Source organism: Nuphar pumila, chromosome 12 (genome assembly GCF_984573655.1).
Source record: "Nuphar pumila chromosome 12, dmNupPumi1.hap1.1, whole genome shotgun sequence".
Taxonomy (NCBI): Eukaryota; Viridiplantae; Streptophyta; class Magnoliopsida; order Nymphaeales; family Nymphaeaceae; genus Nuphar; species Nuphar pumila.
Window position 1 is genome coordinate 79,707,942 of NC_143260.1, and position 20,687 is coordinate 79,728,628.

At 37.0% G+C, this 20,687-nt stretch overlaps 2 protein-coding genes across 2 annotated transcripts in view; one reads left to right on the top strand and one right to left on the bottom strand.

Annotated features, from left to right (window-relative positions):
• The window catches only part of LOC149821051 (6-phosphofructo-2-kinase/fructose-2,6-bisphosphatase-like), a 227,871-nt gene extending 217,030 nt beyond the window's left edge, over positions 1-10,841 (top strand). The window contains exons 18-23 of the mRNA XM_089982049.1: positions 7,422-7,484; positions 7,593-7,684; positions 8,639-8,707; positions 8,830-8,893; positions 8,978-9,043; positions 9,123-10,841. Coding sequence (XP_089838175.1) covers positions 7,422-7,484; positions 7,593-7,684; positions 8,639-8,707; positions 8,830-8,893; positions 8,978-9,043; positions 9,123-9,200 — 432 coding nt within the window. The 3' untranslated portion in view covers positions 9,201-10,841. The remainder of the gene's footprint in view (positions 1-7,421; positions 7,485-7,592; positions 7,685-8,638; positions 8,708-8,829; positions 8,894-8,977; positions 9,044-9,122) is intronic.
• Positions 10,842-17,705: 6,864 nt separating this feature from the next.
• Positions 17,706-18,326, bottom strand: LOC149821052 (uncharacterized). The gene has a single exon (XM_089981889.1). The coding sequence runs from the start codon at positions 18,324-18,326 to the stop codon at positions 17,706-17,708; it is 621 nt and encodes a 206-aa protein (XP_089838015.1).
• Positions 18,327-20,687: the final 2,361 nt, after the last annotated feature.

Here is a 20,687-nt window from a genome sequence, read left to right on the forward strand (position 1 = left end):
GTTTTATCCAATTGGGAGTGGAACTGTAAAGGCCCCGGGTTTTTATGAATGTTTCCGTACTTGTTAAAAAAAAATCGCATTTTCAAGGGGTATGAGTTGGGGTCGTTATAAATAAAGCTCTCTATAGTCTTAAACAAGTACCAAAAGCTTGATATGATATGTTTAATTGAGTTATGCTTGATATTGGATTTCAATCTTGTTTAACTGACATTGCATTGTTTGTTGAGACTTCTAATGCAGGTATTGTCATCCTTCTATATGTCGACAATATGATCATCGCCGGAGGAGACAAACATGGAGTTGAAAATATTAAAAAATTCCTCAAAAATCATTTTAAAATGATTGATTTACAATTTTTAAAATATTTTTTAGGAATTGAGGTTGTTTAATCACCTAGAGGTTATCTATTGTCTCATTTTAAATTTGCCCTTGATATTATTTCCTGGTCTAGAATCACATATGATAAGAAAGTTTATACTCCCGAGGTTGCCAATGCAAAGATGAGAATCGACAATGAGGAACCACTTAAAGATCCTACCCCCTACAGACAATTCATTGGAGCACTTTTTTACCTTTCAATTACTAGACCTGACATAGCACATGTTATACACATAACTAGTCAATTCCACTATGCTCCTTCTATTCACATGTAGTTGTTTTGCGCATTATTAGATATATTAAGTCTTCTACTTATCAAGGTCTTTTCTTGTATGTTTCACCTGCTTTAGATTTAACTACTGATACTGGTACTGACTAGGGAGATGATCTTAATAACAGACACTCAATCACAAGTTTCTGTGTCTTTTTAGCTGAATCTCTGATCTCTTGGCGATGCAAGAAGCAACAGGTCTCCCTCTGCTCAACTGAAGCAGAATATCGAGTCATGGCCACAACGACGATGGAAGTAGTCTGACTCAGAAGATTGCTGGCTGATATGGGAGTCAAATTAACATGAGCCTCAAAATTGTGTTGTGACAACAAAAGTTTTCTCTACATTGCCAGCAATTAGACCTTTCACACGCGCACAAAACATATCAAGGTGGACTGTCACTACGTATGAGAGGAGTATCTACATGAAACTATTGATTTGCCCTACGTTACATTAGAGTACCAGTTGACAGTTCTTCACCAAACCTCTGGCAGCTCCTAGATTTCACTCTCTTAGGCAAACTTTCGGTTATCCTACCATAAGTTTAAGGGGGAGTATTAAATTATGTATGTATATATATAATGTATGTATACAATATATATATATATATATATGTATGTATATGTATTTGATGCATATATATAGGTGTAAAAGTATCTTCAACAAGATACTTTAGTTGATAACACAATAACCTTGAAAATAAATGTGTGAACATACACACTCAAGAACACTTGTGCACAACAAGCACAACACACCGAATCACAAATGTGCAATTGCACTTATAAGATTCATAAACAACTAAAGAGGTTGGGCTATAATCCCAAATCCCTTGAAGAAATACAAGAGGAGCTGCCCATATATATAGGGCTTTGGAGGAGGCCTTGGGAGGGGCTCCACATAGTCGTTGGAGCCCCTCCAACGGTCACAAATGTGACCGTTGGAGGGGTCCAACGACTAGTGGGTTGGGCCCCTCCCAATGCATGTACAATGCATTAAATGCAAAAGCAAAAATAAATAAAGAAAAAAGAAAAAAAGAAAATACAAAAAACATATTCTCGAAAAAGAATATGTGTAAAATTCCTAAACTACCCTTACTATGACTATATATATTTTATATATATAATTGGTAAATACATATACATATATTATATATATGTATATGTATTACCTTATATATATAAAATATATATACGAAATTGCAAGTTTGATTACATAATTTAACACCCCCCCTCAAACTTAGGGCAAGATGACCGATAGTTTGCCAAGAAGGAAGTTGAACCGCGGAGCGCACAAGGCTTTAGTAAAGAAATCTGCCAACTGATATTCGGACGTGACATAAGGAAGATCGATAACTCCTCGGAGATATGTTTCACGAACATAGTGACAGTCCATTTCGATGTGTTTAGTTCGCTCATGAAAGGTGTGGTTCTTTGCAATGTAGATTGCACTTTTGTTGTCGCAGCATAGCTTGGTGGGTCCTTCAATTTTGATCCCCATGTCTTCTAGCAGTTGGTGAATCCAAACAATCTCCATGGTAGTAGTGGCCATGACACGATATTCAGCTTCAGTTGAGGAGAGCGACACCTTTTGTTGCTTCTTGCATCTCCACGAAATTAGTGAGTCTCCTAAGAACACACAAAAACCAGTGGTGGAGTGACGGTTATTTGGGTCACCTCCCCAATCTGAGTCAGTATAAGCAATCAATTTTAAGTCAGAGGAAGAGGACAGAAAAACTCCCTTATTTAGAGTACCCTTTATGTATCTTACGACCCGTAAGATGACACTCATGTGAACGGATGTAGGCGCATGCTGAAACTGACTTGCAGTATGGACTGCATGGGATATATCTGGTCTGGTAATACTCAGATACATTAGAGATCCTACAAGCTGTCTGTAGGGTGTAGGATCCAACAGGGGAACTCCATCATCAATTTTCATCTTTGCTCCTACTACCGCAGGAGATTCACAAAGCTTCTCATCTGTAATACCTGACCTGTCAATGATCTCAGAAGCAAGCTTAGTTTGAGATAAGAAATATCCTCTAAGAGAGTATGCCACTTCAATTCCCAAAAAATAAGTTAAAAAACCCAAGTCAGACATTTCAAATTTATCTTTTAAGATAGATTTTATACTTTTAACCCCGTTAGAATCACTCCCAGTGATGAGCATGTCATCAACATACAGAAGTAAAATTACAATCCCTGCATTGGATTTTCTAACAAATAGAGCAGTGTCAGTAAAACAAGAGGAAAAACCATTTTCAATCATAACAGAGTTAAATCTATCATACCAAGCCTTGGGAGCTTGTTTTAGGTCATAGAGTGCTTTCTGAAGACGAAACACCTTTCCCTTAGGAGTCTCCATTCCAGGAGGAGCATCCATGTAGACTTCTTCGCTTAAATCGCCATTTAAAAAGGCATTTTTCACATCCATTTGATAGATGTTCCATTTGTTGATAGAGGCAACGGTTATAAGACATCGAACAGTGACCATACGAGCTACAGGAGCAAAAGTTTCTTCATAGTCAATACCATATTCTTGACTATATCCTTTTGCAACCAAGCGAGCTTTATACCTTTCAAGGGATCCATCACTTTTAGTTTTTACTTTGAAAACCCATCTGCACCCTATTGTTTTCTTGCCTTTAGGAAGATTTTGGAATTCCCAGGTTTTGGCTCTTCTCAGAGCCTCAAGTTCATTGTCCATGTTATTAATCCATTCAGGGCATTTACGTGCTTCTTCAAAATTTCTAGGTTCTATATAAGAGTGGATGGCACTAAGGCAGACTCTATATCTTGGTGAGAAAGAGTCATAGGAAATGAACCTAGAAGGAGGCCTTCTACTTCTCTCAGTTCTACGAGGGATCACTTCATTCTGAGAGGCACTGGGACTGGCATCATTATATCTGTCAAGAGCACTCCTAAAGTTGTTTTGATCTCTATGAGAGTAGGTGATAGGGTCTCTAGGTAATTCAATAGGTTGATGTGACGAAGGAGACAAGGAGATGTTTTCCTCGGTTTCAAGTTCATTTGGGTTACTTTGATCTGACTCATTATCACTAGTATCATCGTCCTTATTCAATAAATCAAATAAAAAAGAATAATCCATATTTTCATTATGGGGGTCACAACGTTCAAATCCACTAACATTTTCCAAAAAACTCACGTTTCTGGAAACATACAATTTATCACTTTTGATATCATAACAACGAAACCCCTTTTGGGTTTCAGAATAGCCAAGAAAGGCACAAGGAATGCCTTTTGGAGAAAGTTTGTCATTCTTATAAGTAAGAACAAAACACTTACACCCAAAGACCCTTAACCTGCTATAATCAGGTTCCTTATCATACAGTTTTTCAAAGGGAGAAATTTTGTTTAAATTTTTCGATGGAAGTCGGTTTATGAGATAGACAGAGGTAAGGGCTGCCTCAGCCCAAAGATTTTTTGGAATGTTTTGAGAAATGAGCAAAGTCCTAGTTGTTTCAATGATGTGCATGTGCTTTCGTTCGGCTAACCCATTTTGTTGAGGGGTTTTCGGACATGATTTTTGGTGAAGAATTCCAAAATTTTCAAGATAACTCTTAAATTCATTTGAGAGGTATTCTCCTCCAGAGTCAGACCTAAAGATTTTTAAACATCCATTGAATTGATTTGAAATCATCATATTAAAACTTTTAAAGGTTGAAAAAACTTCATGTTTGTGTTTAAGGAAATAGATCCAACAAAACCTAGTATAGTCATCCACAAAGATCACATAATATGAAAAACCTCCTTTTGACATTACCGGAGCCGGTCCCCATACATCGGAATGGACAATTTCAAATGGTTTTGTCGTAAACATGGATCTTTGAGGAAAAGGCAAACATTTCATTTTCCCAAGAATGCATTCATTACACAAAAAGTCACTTTTACAAAGATGTTTAACAAAAGGCAAATACGAGATTTTAACAATATTGGGATGACCCAATCTCTTATGCCATACATTAATGTCTTTTTTTTGGACGACGTTGCAAAATTGACTCTTGGGAACTTGAAGAAAATCTACGTAGTAGAGGTCTCCTCTTCTAGAGCCTTCCCCAATCAATCTCTCGGACTGGCGATCCTGTATCCAACATTTATTAGAAGAAAATTTTATATCGCAACCATGGTTCGAGAGTTGGGAAACGGAAAGAAGATTTAGGTTAAGGTTTGGGATAAAACGAATTTTTGGAACAAAGAAGTCTTGTTTTTCAAAATTACCTATTCCTTTAATCTCAAGAGATGTACCGTCCGCGGTTGATACAAAGGATGGAAAAGCATTTTTAGAAAAATTTGAAAGAGTGCAATAACTAGGGGTCATGTGAAAGGATGCCCCGAAATCTAAAAGCCAAGATGTCTTACCGGGGGAAGAGGATGACATAGCGGCTCCGGAAGTACCTCCCTTGAGAAGAGGTTGTAGGGCTTCCACGATTTGTTGAAGAGAAAGAGACTCACTTGATAAAGAGGGTCGTTCTTCAACTTGAGATGCCATAGCCGTTGCAATCAATTTCTTCCATTTAGGACACAAGGGTTTGATATGTCCGGGTTCTTTACAATGATAGCAAGTTACTTTGCTATAGTCTCTTTTGCCATACCGATCATTTCCTCCTTGACCTTGATTCTTGAAATGAGGAGGTCTATATGTCCTCATGTTATTTCCCGGTCTTGACACGGCATTAGCCATTTCACTATCTTCTTGAGTAGAGGAAGTAACAAGAATGCTAGGATTATTTTTGCCAATCCCCATACGAGTTTCTTTACCACTTAGCTTGGTGATAACATCTTCGAGTGAGGGGGATGTGAAGGCGGAGAGAAGAGAGGACCGAACTTGTTCAAATTCGGGTCTAAGGCCATTTAAAAAATTGAAGAACCGGTCTTCTTCAAGTTGTTTGTGCCTTAATTCGATTGCCTCACCACTCCATTTAGGTTCAAGAATTGCGAGCTCGTCCCAAATAGAGGATAATTCGGCAAAGTACTCCCAAATGGTCATGTCATTTTGTTGGAGAGTCAAAGCCCTCTTTTGGAGAAAGTACTTGTGGGATAGATCTCTTGAGGTGTACATTTTCTCAAGATATACCCAAGCTTCGGAAGCCCTTTTAAATTTGATGATGTTGGCATTTATCTTGGTCTCAACGGATGAGAAAATCCAAGATAAGATCTTGAAGTTCTTCATTTCCCAATCATCATGTTTCTTAGAATACTCTTCAAGGGCCTTTTGTCTTTCATCCCCTTCAAGGATCTTAATATCCCCTCCTTCAACAATGGTAATTTTGGGTTCCGGTTCCGGTATGGATCCATGAACGTAACCCCAAAGCCCCTTTCCTTTAATATGGGCTTCCATATTACCGGCCCAAACATGATAGTTTGAGCCATTAAGCTTAAACCCAAGAGAGAAATGAGTCTTTCTCGCCCATTAGAGAGGAAAGAATGCAAGAGATAGTATGTACCTTAATTACTTTTTGCGTCTTTCTTGACAAAAGAGGCTCCTAAAATATTGCTCGAAGAAGATGATCCTCTTTTATTTCAAAAAACTTGAAGGCATGCTTCCCGAGGAATGCAAGGCGAATCGCAATTCTTCTTCTTCAACGAGGCTTTGATACCATGTAAAAGTATCTTCAACAAGATACTTTAGTTGATAACACAATAACCTTGAAAATAAATGTGTGAACATACACACTCAAGAACACTTGTGCACAACAAGCACAACACACCGAATCACAAATGTGCAATTGCACTCATAAGATTCATAAACAACTAAAGAGGTTGGGCTATAATCCCAAATCCCTTGAAGAAATACAAGAGGAGCTGCCCATATATATAGGGCTTTGGAGGAGGCCTTGGGAGGGGCTCCACATAGTCGTTGGAGCCCCTCCAACGGTCACAAATGTGACCGTTGGAGGGGTCCAACGACTAGTGGGTTGGGCCCCTCCCAATGCATGTACAATGCATTAAATGCAAAAGCAAAAATAAATAAAGAAAAAAGAAAAAAAGAAAATACAAAAAACATATTCTCGAAAAAGAATATGTGTAAAATTCCTAAACTACCCTTACTATGACTATATATATTTTATATATATAATTGGTAAATACATATACATATATTATATATATGTATATGTATTACCTTATATATATAAAATATATATACGAAATTGCAAGTTTGATTACATAATTTAACAATAGGTATATATATATTATATATATAATGTGTAAACATGTTTTCTGTTTTTTCTTTTTCTTTTTCTTTTTTGCCCGTTTTGACCAAGTCAACATATTGTTGACCTTGGTTGACTAGCCGTTGGGGCTAGTCCAACGGCTACCTACAAATGTAGCCGTTGGACTAGCTCCAACTGCTCTATAGGGCCTCTCTTGTGTGTATAAAAAGGGGGCAATCCTCATTCCAAACATGCCTTCTTGCATATTTGATGAACATAAATAAAATATATATTTTTATATTTATGAGCCTTCTTGGGTGTGCCCATTGTGGGGTTGTGGGTGTGCTCTTTGTGGCCACTTTTGTGTTTGAATCCACTTTGTTATTTGATGGATATTTGTTTGTGAAGGCTCGTATTTCCTTACAGGAGACCTGTTATTGACCATGCTGAAATGTTAATTGACAATCTATTCTGAATTATGTTTAAGTTCGATGTATTGTTACAGTTTGTTCCTGTTGGTTGTTGGAACCTCTTATCATATTGTCACCCGTGTTTACTACAGTGATGCTACAAGTGCCTAATTTTCTTTTTGTTAACTAGATATGGACTAGCACTCTTCAGAGAACAATTCTTAGTGCAAGTCCTATTGTTGGTTTCCCTAAGGTATCCCCTAAGCTTCTGACATTGTTGCTATCATGACATATCTCTTGTCTCGTTTAAATAAATTGTTGATCTAGTTTCCATTCTAAAAAGTTTGTTCAAAGTGTGCAGATACAATGGCGTGCCCTAGATGAGATCAATGCAGGAGTATGTGATGGCATGACTTATGAAGAAATTAAGAGAAACATGCCTGAAGAGTACGAGTATGTCCTACTTCACTAATTAAGCAATTTTTGGTTTTGGATGATAATCTGCTTAAGTCGACTCTTCAACTTTTTCTATGTTTCAACTTCTGTAGTTGAAATGAAAAGGTTTTCTATCATTTTCCATCCACCAAACCTTTGAGACATTTTCTTCTTTTTGTTGCAGTTCCCTATTTCTTTATTATGTGCTTATACGCTGTACTGTTGTATGATCAATTTCCTTTTATATGTAGTGACTTTATGTTAGATCGTGTTTTAAAAAGTCAATTGTTTGGTCTTCTCATAATTTTTGTTTGACAGTAAAAGGGCACATTCCTTGATGCAGAACTGTAGATTATTTCCTCTTTTTTGTTTATATGATCCATAGATCCCTGTGTTTTTTCTTTTTGGATTATTTGTGTCCCAATACTTTCTTAAAGTTATATTGGAAAAAATAACTTTCATTAATTTTAGTAAATCAGATCGATTTTTTCTAGTATTAGTTCACTAGAATTATGCTCTAGTTCTTAATAGTGGTTTTCCTGCCTTTGTAATCAATATATATCTTCTCAGTTATGCAAAATATTCTTCTTATTTTTTAGCAAATGAAAGGTCCCTAGCACTATTACTTTTTTCTAATTCCATGTAGGGTTTTAGGCTTTAGCACCCTTGTCATCATGTTTTGAACTGTCTTAAAGTTATTAGCTTCTTCCTGATAACAGGTCTCACAGGAAGTGTTCTTCAGGTTTTGTGATTGTTTGGTGCAGCCTCTTGTTGCCGACCTATACATGAAAAAATTTGATACTTAATTTTACAAGTACCAGCTTTATGTTTTCCTAGACAACTGACCTCCTGTTTGTCATTCTCTCCTTCCCAAATTCCCAAGTGAAACCATATTTGTTTCTACATATATGTGCTGTTCGGACCGGATATCTACTGCTATGCCTTCTCACAGTGTGCATCTTATTTTTTCAGAGCTCGCAAAAAGGACAAACTCAGATACCGATATCATCGGGGGGAGTCGTACCTTGATGTCATTCAAAGGTATGTAGTTTGTTTTCATTTGTTTTAGCAGCCTGGATTTGTTAGTCTTTGCGTGCATCCAAGCTACATTTTGTTAATCTGTTATTTGTAATTTCATGAAATTGGTAACCAACTTTATCAAGGTTAGAGCCTGTAATTATCGAGCTAGAGCGCCAGCGTGCACCGGTGGTTGTGATCTCACATCAGGTGAAATAGTTAGAGCTTTATTTACAGTTGGAAAATTCTGGAGGGGAACATAATAATGAAACACTGAAGCTCTTTTTGCTACAGGCAGTATTGAGAGCATTATATGCATATTTTGCAGATAAACCTCTAAAAGAGATTCCTCACATTGAGGTAATGACGACTGAATTCCTGGAATGTGATTTAAACAATGACCAACATCGTCCTTATTATATTTATGTGCATTTTGTAGGTCCCACTGCATACCATCATTGAGATTCAAATGGGGGTTACGGGAGTTCAGGAGAAGAGGTACAAACTTATGGACTGAGTTGGTTTCAGGAATCCTTGGTCTGTATTTTCAATGCTTGAAGCAGGCCATGTTATTTTTTGTTCAATTTACAAATGTAAATGTGGAAGAAGAAAATATTGGGACGAAGAAAATTGTTCCCTACAGCCTACAACAGCTTCCTTCTGTTAATGTTATTTATTTATTGGAAAATGAGCATACTGTCCTTGCTAAACGGTGTGTTTCTCGAAATACCTAGCAATTTGATAAAATCTTTCGCATGTTCAAAATGGCTGATTCTCAACTTTTTAAAGACATTTTTGCCTTTTGCACATGTAAACCTGTTTAGCTTCACAATATATATAACTATGCTGTAGAATGTTCATAACCCTTCAATAAAAAAGAGATTTTGTGAACACCTGATTCACAAATACAGACAAACTTTGTGAATATAACCTGCGGACATCTTTTTAGTAAATACTCTTTGAGGATATCCCTAAATATCTGCTTACATTCGTAAATAGCCTGACTTTTGCATTTTGATGATACTTCTGCAAATATGGTATGACATTCGTAAATATGGTATGACATTCGTAAATATAACCTGTGAACCTCCTTTAAGAAAACTTTTCAAGGAAATATGCAAATGTGCCCATATTCATAAATACTAGTTGCAAATGTTCTTGACTTTCACACTCTAATAAGACATCCGTAAATACAATTTGACCTTCGCAAATACAATACAAACTTTGTAAATATTAACCCATGAACCTCCTTTAAGTAAATACTCCTTACGAGATTTGTAAATGTATGTCGACATTCACAAATATCATTCTGATTGTTCTAGACTTTCATACTTTGATAAGACATTTGTAAATACATTATGACCTTTCCAAATACAATATGAACTTCACAAATATAACTTGCAAACATCCTTTAAGTAAATACTTCTCGAGGAGATTCGCAAATGTCTATCGACATTCATAAATACCAGTTGCAAATGTCCTAGACTTTTGCACTTCGATGATACATTCACAAATACAGTATGAACTTCGCCAATATAACCTTCAAATCTTCTTTAAGTAAATACTATTTGAGGAGATCCACAAATGTTTGCCGACATTTGCAAATACCAATTGTGAAATGGTGTAAGTCTTATGAAATATATTTTTTAAAACAATATTTTCAATAAAAATAGTGTGAAAGTTGAACACCAAATACTAAAAACTGGTTCGCACGAGTGGTGGAGTCCGGGTCGATCTCAGAGAACTGGCGAAACACTTTGTATTTCATAGAAAAATAATATATTCTTTATTGTCTTAAAAATTAATTAATTAAATGAGAGTAAGACTCTCTGCAGAGGGTTTAAGTAAATAAAAATAATAATTAAGTGGCCTTATTACAAACTCAATGAATTAAATAAAATAAATCCTCAGCTAAAATAAAAGGAGAAGGGTCTTCAATGCTTGAGCTTCTAGTCCCTTTTTATCTTCACTGCTTTCCTCTTTTGCTTGCAGACTTATAAGAGATACTAATATTTTATTCAAAGGGCCCCTCTGAGGGGCTCGAAGAGCCTTTTGAGGATTTCAGAGGGTTCTTCTAGAGTACTTTTAAGGGGCTACCACACGTCCAACCGCTTCCCTACAAAACAGAATCATAAAACAGGAACAAAACACAAAGAAACTAGACAGAAAATCAATATTAATTCAAAGAAAAATCACAAAAAAAAAGAATCTAACTACTAAAAACAAACTAGCTACATGTAACAACTATGAATTAACCTGTAACAAACTAAATCACTAAATGAAAAAATAGCAAAAGAAACTAACTATCAAGAAACTAATTTGTAACAAACTACTAAAAGACAAAAATTAAAAACAATTAAATGAATCTAATAAACTATATGTTGTGCAGATTCAACTTCTTTAATAAATCTGAAGCAAACTCATGAAGAATTAACTAAACTACCTAGAATAACTACTTAATTTAAGTAAATTCACTCTAAATGCAAGAACCTGCTATTGTATTTTAAATTAACTAAACATGCAATATTAAAATTTAAGCTAAATCTAACTAACCTAACTAACTAACCTTAACATTCACGTAACCTCTAATCATACTGTACGGAATTCATAACTGAACTAATTTAAATAACAAACATAAAACAATAATAAAATAACTAACCTAACTATTTAATTTGATGAATTAAAAATCAAAAGCAGGAAATCGGCTAGGATGTATTTAACTAATTTGACTATGAAGGATAAAAAAAATATCAAGACTAACTAAACCCTCAGATCTAGATTGTCATGAATTAAACTAATATCCTACAACAAATATGAATAAAAAAAATCACTAATATAAACTATGCTAACCAAACCGATAATTGAAATAAGAAGATAATCAACTAAGTAGTTTTAATCTAAATTAATTGTGCTAAATTAATTATGCTAAACTAATTAATCTAATGGCATAAGACTAATTACCAGACTATTCTAATTGTTGTGAAACTAAAATTTGACTTGAATTAAAACTGTAACAAAAAAATTAATGCTTAATATCTAATTCGGCTAAGCTACTCTATTTAATTAAAAACGATAATTTAGCAATAAAACGACTATTGTCTAATTTAATTAACAAAAATCAAAATGCTGGAATTGAATTAACATAGATCTAACAAATAACGAATAAGAATTAAATCTAATTCATTTGGTTGAAATAAATAAAAGAAATCTAATTATTCTATTTATTTTACTCTATCAATTTCTAATTAGTTACTAAATAATGACAATCACAATTAATTAAAACAAATTTGATTATGATGAAAACTATCAAGACGTGATTCATGCAATAAAAACTAACTTTTTAATAAATATAGTCGGAGACACTAGATCTAAGAACCAAAAAATAAAATAAAAATTAAAATTAGTATCAAAACCCTAATCAGCTATTTCAGAAATATCACTAAATTAATTCTAATTGATATCATAAATTTAATCTAAACTAACCTAACCTAAATCTAACATGAACTGAATTGAAATCACTAAAATATCAGAAAACTCTATACTAAATCTATCGATTTGACTAAAATAATTTTATTCTATGCATAAATTAAGAAAATTGGCTAAACTAAACTATTTTATAAATATTTTTTTTCTTTTTATATTTTCAGATGATGAAAAATAAAACTAATCTAAACTAGATGTGATGAATATGCCATGAATAAATCAAACTACATGCAATGATATGATATATGCTATGCAAAAACTAAAACTATGAAACTATAGAGAAACGAGAGAGAAGAAACGTACCTTCTGATCCGTTTCTGACGAAGGGGTTGAGAAAAAAGGAAGTGGTCTTACTTTTGAGTTGTACGTACCTCCGACGATGGGGTTAAGGAGAAGCCGACGATAGCAGGAATTAGAAGCAAGACGAAACAAGAGGGAAAGGAACAAGAGGGAAAGGAAGAACCAAGGGAGAAACTGACCAAGAGTGAAACGGGGGAAGAAGAGAAGAGAGGGAGGGAGGCAGATGCATGTTTTCGAAAAGAGAAGACACCCCACTTTGTTGGAAAATTAGTTTGTATAATAAAAAATGTAGGTCACACGATTTTTCAAAAGTGGTCCAATTAATTTTTGAAATTTCCAAAAGACCACCTCTAGAAAAATGTCTTTTCAAAGAGAAGACACTTCTAAACTAATTAAAATATTAGTTGAACACTTCTAAACTAATTAAACTATAAATAAAAGTTCTAAACTAATTAAAACACAAAAAAATGCAGGGAAGAGCTTGAAATATGCAATTTTTTCTTTATTTTCAATTTAAAATAGTTTCTCGAAATTATTGATAAGAATGGATTTTTAATGCGATTTTTCTACGTATCATGCATAAAAATGAATGAATAAAATGTAAAACTTATGCATGATCAAATTCTCTCATGCTTATCGTTTGCTAGTCCTCGAGCAAACTGACCATAAATAACAAAAAACAAAAATAAATAAACTAACAAAGCAAAGGCCTAACTCACTTTTGTAGGAATCATGGTTGCATTTAGCATATGCAACAAGCTCTTCCCTTGGGTTACCCCGGTGGATGAGTAAGGTCTTGTGAGGGTTTGCAGTGATGCTACCACAAACATATCTATCACGCATGTATACGATTCAAATTCAAGAAGCATTAGGCAACTAAGGAGTTTGTTTTCATAAATATTTCATACCATTACACTTTCACAACATAATTAGAGCCTTTTACATGCCACTACAGAGTAAAATTGTTTCTTTTACTTTTCTAAGAAAAACCATAATCATTTATGCTTTATTCTCGAAAAATTAAATACACACATGTCATTGTTTATTTATCTTCACTCATATATTTTCTGCATAGGTTTTCTCAATACTTATTTCTAAGCAGTGAACTTTTTCTTTCATGCTCTTAATTTTCTTTCTCTTTTTTTTCTCCAGTTTTTTAATTTTTTCATACTTTTACTTTATTTTTGTTGAGCACTATATCAAATTTTCAGTTTTCGTAACCCGCATAATGAGATTTGGGTCAGTGACTCCCACGCCAGGCGATCTTAGGGCACCATATACAAAGTATCCCTCGAACTTAATTGCTCGAGTCACTAGACCTTTCATTTTTATAGTTTTACGTATAACTTACTTCTTGTCATGTGTAATGTCAACATCTATTAGGCTCTCTATAAAGTTCATGTAACGGGCTTTCAGGCCGATGGCTCTTAAATCAGATGGCTTTAGGGCAACAGGTGTAAACACCTCTCAGACTCTACTTGCTCGAATAAAATAGGCCACGGATATTAACTTAGACAAAGAAGTGGCTTCCTTCGTTATTCTTTTTGACATGAAAATCAAACACTTCAACTTGTGTCTGAGCCCAACTACCGGAGAATACGAAGACATCAAACGACTAAACGTATGCTTTTTTTCACTTTTTGAGCTCTTATTTTCAATGTTTGTTCATTTGCTTAGTTTTTCAAAAATAAACCGTGCATATTCATACTTGTGATTCAAAATAAACTCTAACATGCATCTATCATCATTTTTTTGAAAAATACATAAATAACCATGTTTTTCTATATTAGTGTCGATTTTTTTTTGTGGCTTAAAAATTCTCTAAAAACATTAGATTATGTAAAGCATTCATATAAGGTCAAACTCCTTCCTTAAAAGCCCAATTTTTTTGAGTTTTCATCAATGTGCAGATACATAGACAGAAAAAGATTTGGGTGTGCAAACTACATCCCCCCATGCTTGAATGACGCTGTCCTCAGTTGCACTCTCCCATACTTGCATGAAACTATATAAATGCACATGAGAAACAGAAAAAATAAGAGGAAAGTAGTAGAAATCACCTGATCTACATTGTGGAATCTTTCCTGATGCTGCTCTATATTGGCTCTACAGAGATTCCACCTGTCTCTATGTTTATAACTCATAAAAATGCCCAAAATGCAATATATGCATGATCTAACATTCATGCTCATGAACAAGGAAATAAACAAACATGTCCTAAGAAAATTATGAAAGAACAAAAAATCTAATCCTAAAAATACAACATACAAACACTGTGCACTTTCTTACTCATCAACGAGGTCAATGACCTTGATGTCCTGACTAACCACAACATAAAAAATATAGGGCTTCAGTCGTTGCCCATTAACCTTGAAGGTCTCGTTCATACAATGATCAAAATTAACTACTGTGCCATGTGAGAACACCTCCTGTACTATGAATGGTCCATCCCATCTGAACTTCAACTTCCCTGGAAAAAAATGGAGTGGCGAATTGAAAAGCCCGACCTTCTGACCTGGCTCAAATAGTTTCCTCAAAATATGTTGATCATGAAAATGCTTAGTTCGAGCATTATAGATCTTGGCAATCTTGTAAGCCTCATTTCGCAACTCCTCAAGCTTACTCATCTGCAGTTTACGCTCTGCGCCAACTTGGGCCATATCAAAATTGAACTTTTTAATCGCCCAGTATGCCCTATGCTTTAACTCAATAGGAAGATGACATGGCTTCCCCAAAACCAAGCTGTAAGGAGACATGCCAATCAGAGTGTTGAAAGCAGTCTTATAAGTCTATAGTGCATCATCAAGGCGTTGCGACGAGTCCTTTCAGTCTGGTCGGACTGTCTTTTCAAGAATCTGCTTGATCTCCCTGTTGGAGACCTCAACCTGGCCACTCGTCTGTGCATGGTATGGTGTAACAATCTGATGCTATATAGAGTACTTTCTGAGTAAGGAAGCAATATGCACATTCTTGAAGTGCTTACCCCCATCACTAATCATCGCTCTCGGGATACCGAACCTACTAAAGATGTGCTTGATAAATCGAAGCACCTCTTTATGATCATTGGTCCGGGTGGCCACGACCTCGACCCACATGAACACATAATCGACTGCCACTAAAATATAAACAAAACTAAACGATGGCGGGAAGAGACACATAAAGTTGATGCCCCAAACATCAAAAATCTCTATGACAAGAATGGGAAGAAAGGGCATCATATCACCTTTGGAAATGCTCCCTGTCCGCTGACAACGCAAGCACCTCCTACAAAACTCGTGAGCATCTATATGCAATGTTGGCCACCAAAATCCAGACTGGAGAACCTTTGCAACGATCTTCTGGCTAGAAAAGTGACCTCCACAAACCAAGGAATGACAAAACTCCAGAATAGATGTGAGCTCCTCCTCGGGGATGTACCTTCGAATAATCTGGTCAGGACATAATCGAAACAACTCTGGATCCTCCCAAAAATAATGTTTCACCCGTGACATGAAGCGATCTCTCTCGTTCCTGTTCTAATGTGCAGGAAACTCTCCGGTCACTAAGAAGTTGATGATATGTGCGAACCAGAGTAGGTGCTCGATGTGAAGAAGTTGCTCATCCAGGAAAGAATCATCAATTTATCCCTGGTCAGTGGATGTCTCCACAGTTAGTCTGGATAGATGATCTGCTACAAGATTCTCGCATCCACTCTTATCTCGAATCTTGATATCAAATTCTTATAGCAGAAGGGTCCACTGGATGAGACGTGGTTTGGTATCTTTTTTACTCATCAGATACCGTAAAGCGGCATGATCAGAGTAAATGATAACCTTGGAGCCTAATAAATATGAACAAAACTTCTTAAGGGCAAATACTACATCTTGCAGTTCTTTCTTAGTGGTCATATAATTTATCTGAGCATCAAAGATGGCCCTACTTGCATAATAAATGACATGAGACCTCCATTCTATCTTTTGGCCTAGAATGGCTCCTATCGGGTAATCCAAAGCATCACACATGATTTCAAAAGATACTGACTAATCGGAAGATCGAAGAATAGGTGCAGTGGTCAGGGTCTCCTTCAGAGACAAAAATGCCTTCAGACAAGCATCATCAAAACAAAATGGTTGATCTTTAGAGAACATGTTGCATAACGGTCTAGAAATCTTGCTGAAGTCCTTGATGAACCGTCGATAGAAACCTCCATGCCCTAAGAATAAACATATTTGCCGTACAGAGGTCAGTGAAGATAATTTGGCAATCGATTCCACTTTGACCTTATCGACCTCAATCGCTTTTTCAGACACGATATGTCTAAGAACAATCCTCTATTGTACCATAAAATAACTCTTCTCCTAGCTAGGCATGAGATTTGTCTCCATACAACGTTTAAGCACTTGCGATAATTTTTAGAGACAATAATCAAATGAAGAGCCATACACCGAAAAACCATCCATAAATATCTTAAAAACGTCGTCAACCATATGAGAGAAAATTACCATCATGCACATCTAAAAAGTTGTCGGGGCATTGTAGAGCCCAAACGACATTCTTTTGAATGCAAAGGTGCCATAGGGACAGGTGAAGGTAGTCTTATCTTGGTACTCGGGGTAAACAACCACCTCATTGTATCCTAAATAACCATCCAGGTAGTAGAAATAATGTTGGTTTGTGAGTCTCTCCAAAATCTGGTCGATAAACGACAACGAGAAATGATCATTCCATGTTGCATTGTTCAACTTTCTATAATCGATGCACACTCGCCACCCTGTGGTAGTCCTCATGGAGACGCTCTCTCTCTTCTCATTCAGCGCAACGGTGAGCCCAGACTTCTTGAGGACAACTTGGGTGGGGCTCACCCACTGACTATCAGAGATGAGATATATAATCTCTGCGTCCAGCCACTTGACCACCTCCTTCTTTACCACTTCCTTCATATGGGGATTCAACCTCCTTTGCATCTCTCTTGAGAGATTGGCACCCTCATCCATGATGATTTGATGCATGTAAAAGGAGGGTCTATCCCCTTCAGATCTGCCACTGATAATTCAATCACCTCTTTATACTAATGCAGAACTTGAAGAAGCTGACACTCCTTAGTGTCAGTCAAGTCTACGAAAATGATGACGGAGAGAGTCTGATCCTTTCCTCAAAAGGCATACTTAAGCGAAGCTGGTAAGGGCTTTAACTCAAGTTCGGGCGGACTCTCAATGAAAGGTTGGGCTGGCTTCTTTGCCAAATCAGGAAGTGGTTCAAACTAACAGGTCCATTGCACTTCTCCTGTCAATCTATCAAGCAAACCATAATCCTCTTCCATGAGTGAAGCATCATCCTCGTCCTGAGGTGGGTCACTCAACATCCATACCGGCTTTGCTTCTACCAGGTCTTGAATAAAATCGACCTGAAAAGAAGCATCCGCTCCTGCAGGGCCCATCACAACATTGAAAATATTCAACCTCATCTTCCTGTTGCCAAGCGAAACATTCATTGCACCAATGTGGCAATTGATGCACGCGTTGGCAATAGCTAGAAAGGGGCGACCAAGAATAATGGGTGTCTGCCTCACATCATCCACTCCCTCCATATCCAAAATGATGAAGTCAATAGAGAAATAAAAATCCTTTATATTGACAAACACATCCTCAAGAATCCCTCGTGGGACCTTAACAGAATGATCTGCCAGCTGCAAGGTCATCGACACAGGCTTCATCTCCTTTAATCCAAATACGCCATAAAAGAAACCCGACAAGATGTTCACACATGCCGTGAGGTCGAGCAAAGAACGCTCGATTGTAATGTCTCCTATGACACAAGAGATAATAGGAGCTCTTGGCTCCTTGAACTTTGGTGGAATTTGGTGATGAAGCACTACACTCATCTGCTCAGTTAGATAAATCTTCTTTGGTACATTGGACCACAACTTTCAGGAACTTTGCATATGCAGGGACATGCTAGATGACGTCAAGTAGGGGGAGGTTTATATGAACGCGATTGAATATCTCAAGCATTTCCTGCATCTTCATCCCCTGCTTACTGAATGAGTTCGGCTTCTCTAGTGCCTCAGGAAATGAGGCTTTGGGTATATAGTACTTGGAAGGCTCAGTTGAGGGAGCTCTCTCGCTTTCCTAAGGTATGACAGTAGGGGCCGATTGCTCAATATTAGATCTCTCTCTTTCTTTTGCAACCTCCCTCGATTGGTTCTGCTTTCCACTCCTAAGGGTTATAATTGCTTGAGCCTGCTCTTGATGGGCATCTGTTCTATGCAAGACAGACATCGGCTTCTTACCCCTAGGGTTAACCACTGACTGACTAGAAAGTGTTCTCTCGCTCTACCTGCTTAGCGCCTCGATGAGCTGTCCCATCTACATTTCTAATTTGACAATAGACTGTGTGTGGGAGCTCATATTCGCCTTGATATCTGAGAAGGCATGCAACATCTTGTCCTCGAAGGACTGACTTGATGCCGGCTCCTGTGATGGAGGCTGACTAAACGAAGGCTGGGCTGAAGGAAAACTAGACCGCTAGAAACCAAGCGCATAACCGCCTTGTCTGGGTGGGTTCTTGGAAGGTACAAGGGGATGTTATGGATTTCTCAACGAGAAATTTGCTCTGGTTTCGCCAACCCAGGTTATAAGTATTGGAATATGGGTTAGGCACGGGTTTAGCAAAATCTTGCACCATCTGAGCTTGCTCCTGAACAAACTCAGGATACTGTGGCACCGCGGGGCAGTCAAACACATGGTGTGTTGGGCCAACACACAACCCACACACCTGCACGGTTGGAGAGGGATTCGATAACAGTTGATCCAATTTCTAGGATAGCAATTCGACCTTGTTTTGCAACTCAAGGTGTGTCCCTATCTTGTAAATGCCAGCCTTCTTTGCTCCATCTTGTGTAGGTGCAACCCTCTTAGATGGTGAGGCCGAAGCGTGGTACATTGAATTCTCACTCAGAGTCTCAAATAGGGCCCACGCCTCATTCTCACTCTTCAACATGAAAGTGCTCCCATAGGCTGCATTAATCATTTGATGGTTCTTCTATGTCACCCCATCGTAAAAGTACTACATCAGTTGCCAACGGGGCACCTGGTGGTGGGGATACTTTCGAAGAAGATCTTTCATTCTCTTCCAAGTCTCATGAAATTGTTCCTCCTCAATCTGTGAAAAGCTGGTGATGGCTTTTTAAAACTGGTTCGTCTTACCAATTGAGAAGTATTTCTTGAGAAACTCTCTTTGCATCCATTCCCAAGTGGTAATTTAAACTGTATCTATGGCCTTCAACCAGTGCTTGACTTTGTCCGTGAGGGAGAACGAGAACAACGTCAACCTCAATGCGTCATCTCCAAAATTATTGATCCACACCGTAGAGTAGATCACGAGAAATTCATCGAGATGACGGTAGGGGTCTTCGTTGCTAAATCCATAAAGGGATGATAACATTTGGATGATACTAGCCTTGATCTCGAACTGTGGTGCTCCTATAACGGGTCTAGCGATGCAAGAGGAAGGAGTATATTCATTGGTAATGAAATACTCCCTCAAGGGACGGGTCAACTGCTGATTCTCAGTCATGGGGCCAGATCGACGGGCTCTCTTAATAATAGTCTTGGGGTCCTCAACTGACTTAACAAGCTCAGGGTCAAGCGAGTGTCGCCCTAACATACACCTCATGGTAGACCGATGTAGCAACCATCCTGAAGCAGGGCTTTTTACCTACCTAATGCGTAGTATGATCAAACCACAACACACCACGAAGCAGGCAAAATAAAATAAAACATAAAAACAGTAATCATGCACCACACACTTGCACCCAAATAGATATTATGCCAAAAACAAATTATGAGCACGGTACCAATCATCCATAGTCACTACCTAGGGCTAGCCTAATAAGTAGGTCATGCAGGAATAGTAAACTGGTCTCTAGGGCTCACAAGCACGTGATTCTACAATCCTAAGTACTGAAATAAACTAACCATCCTAAGTAATAAGCAGGAAAATAAACTAGCAGTCCTAAATAAACAACAAAAAAGATACTAACAATTTTAAGTAAAATGAGAACACATAATAGGCAATAAAGTGAATACTCGTATCTTTTGCCATTCCCTGGCAACAACGCTAAAAATTTGGTGTGAGTTTATGAAATGATATTTTAAAAGAGATATTTTCAATAAAAACAGTGTGAAAGCTAGACAGTAAATACTAAAAACCAGTTTGCAAGAGTGGTGGAGTCCGAGTAGAT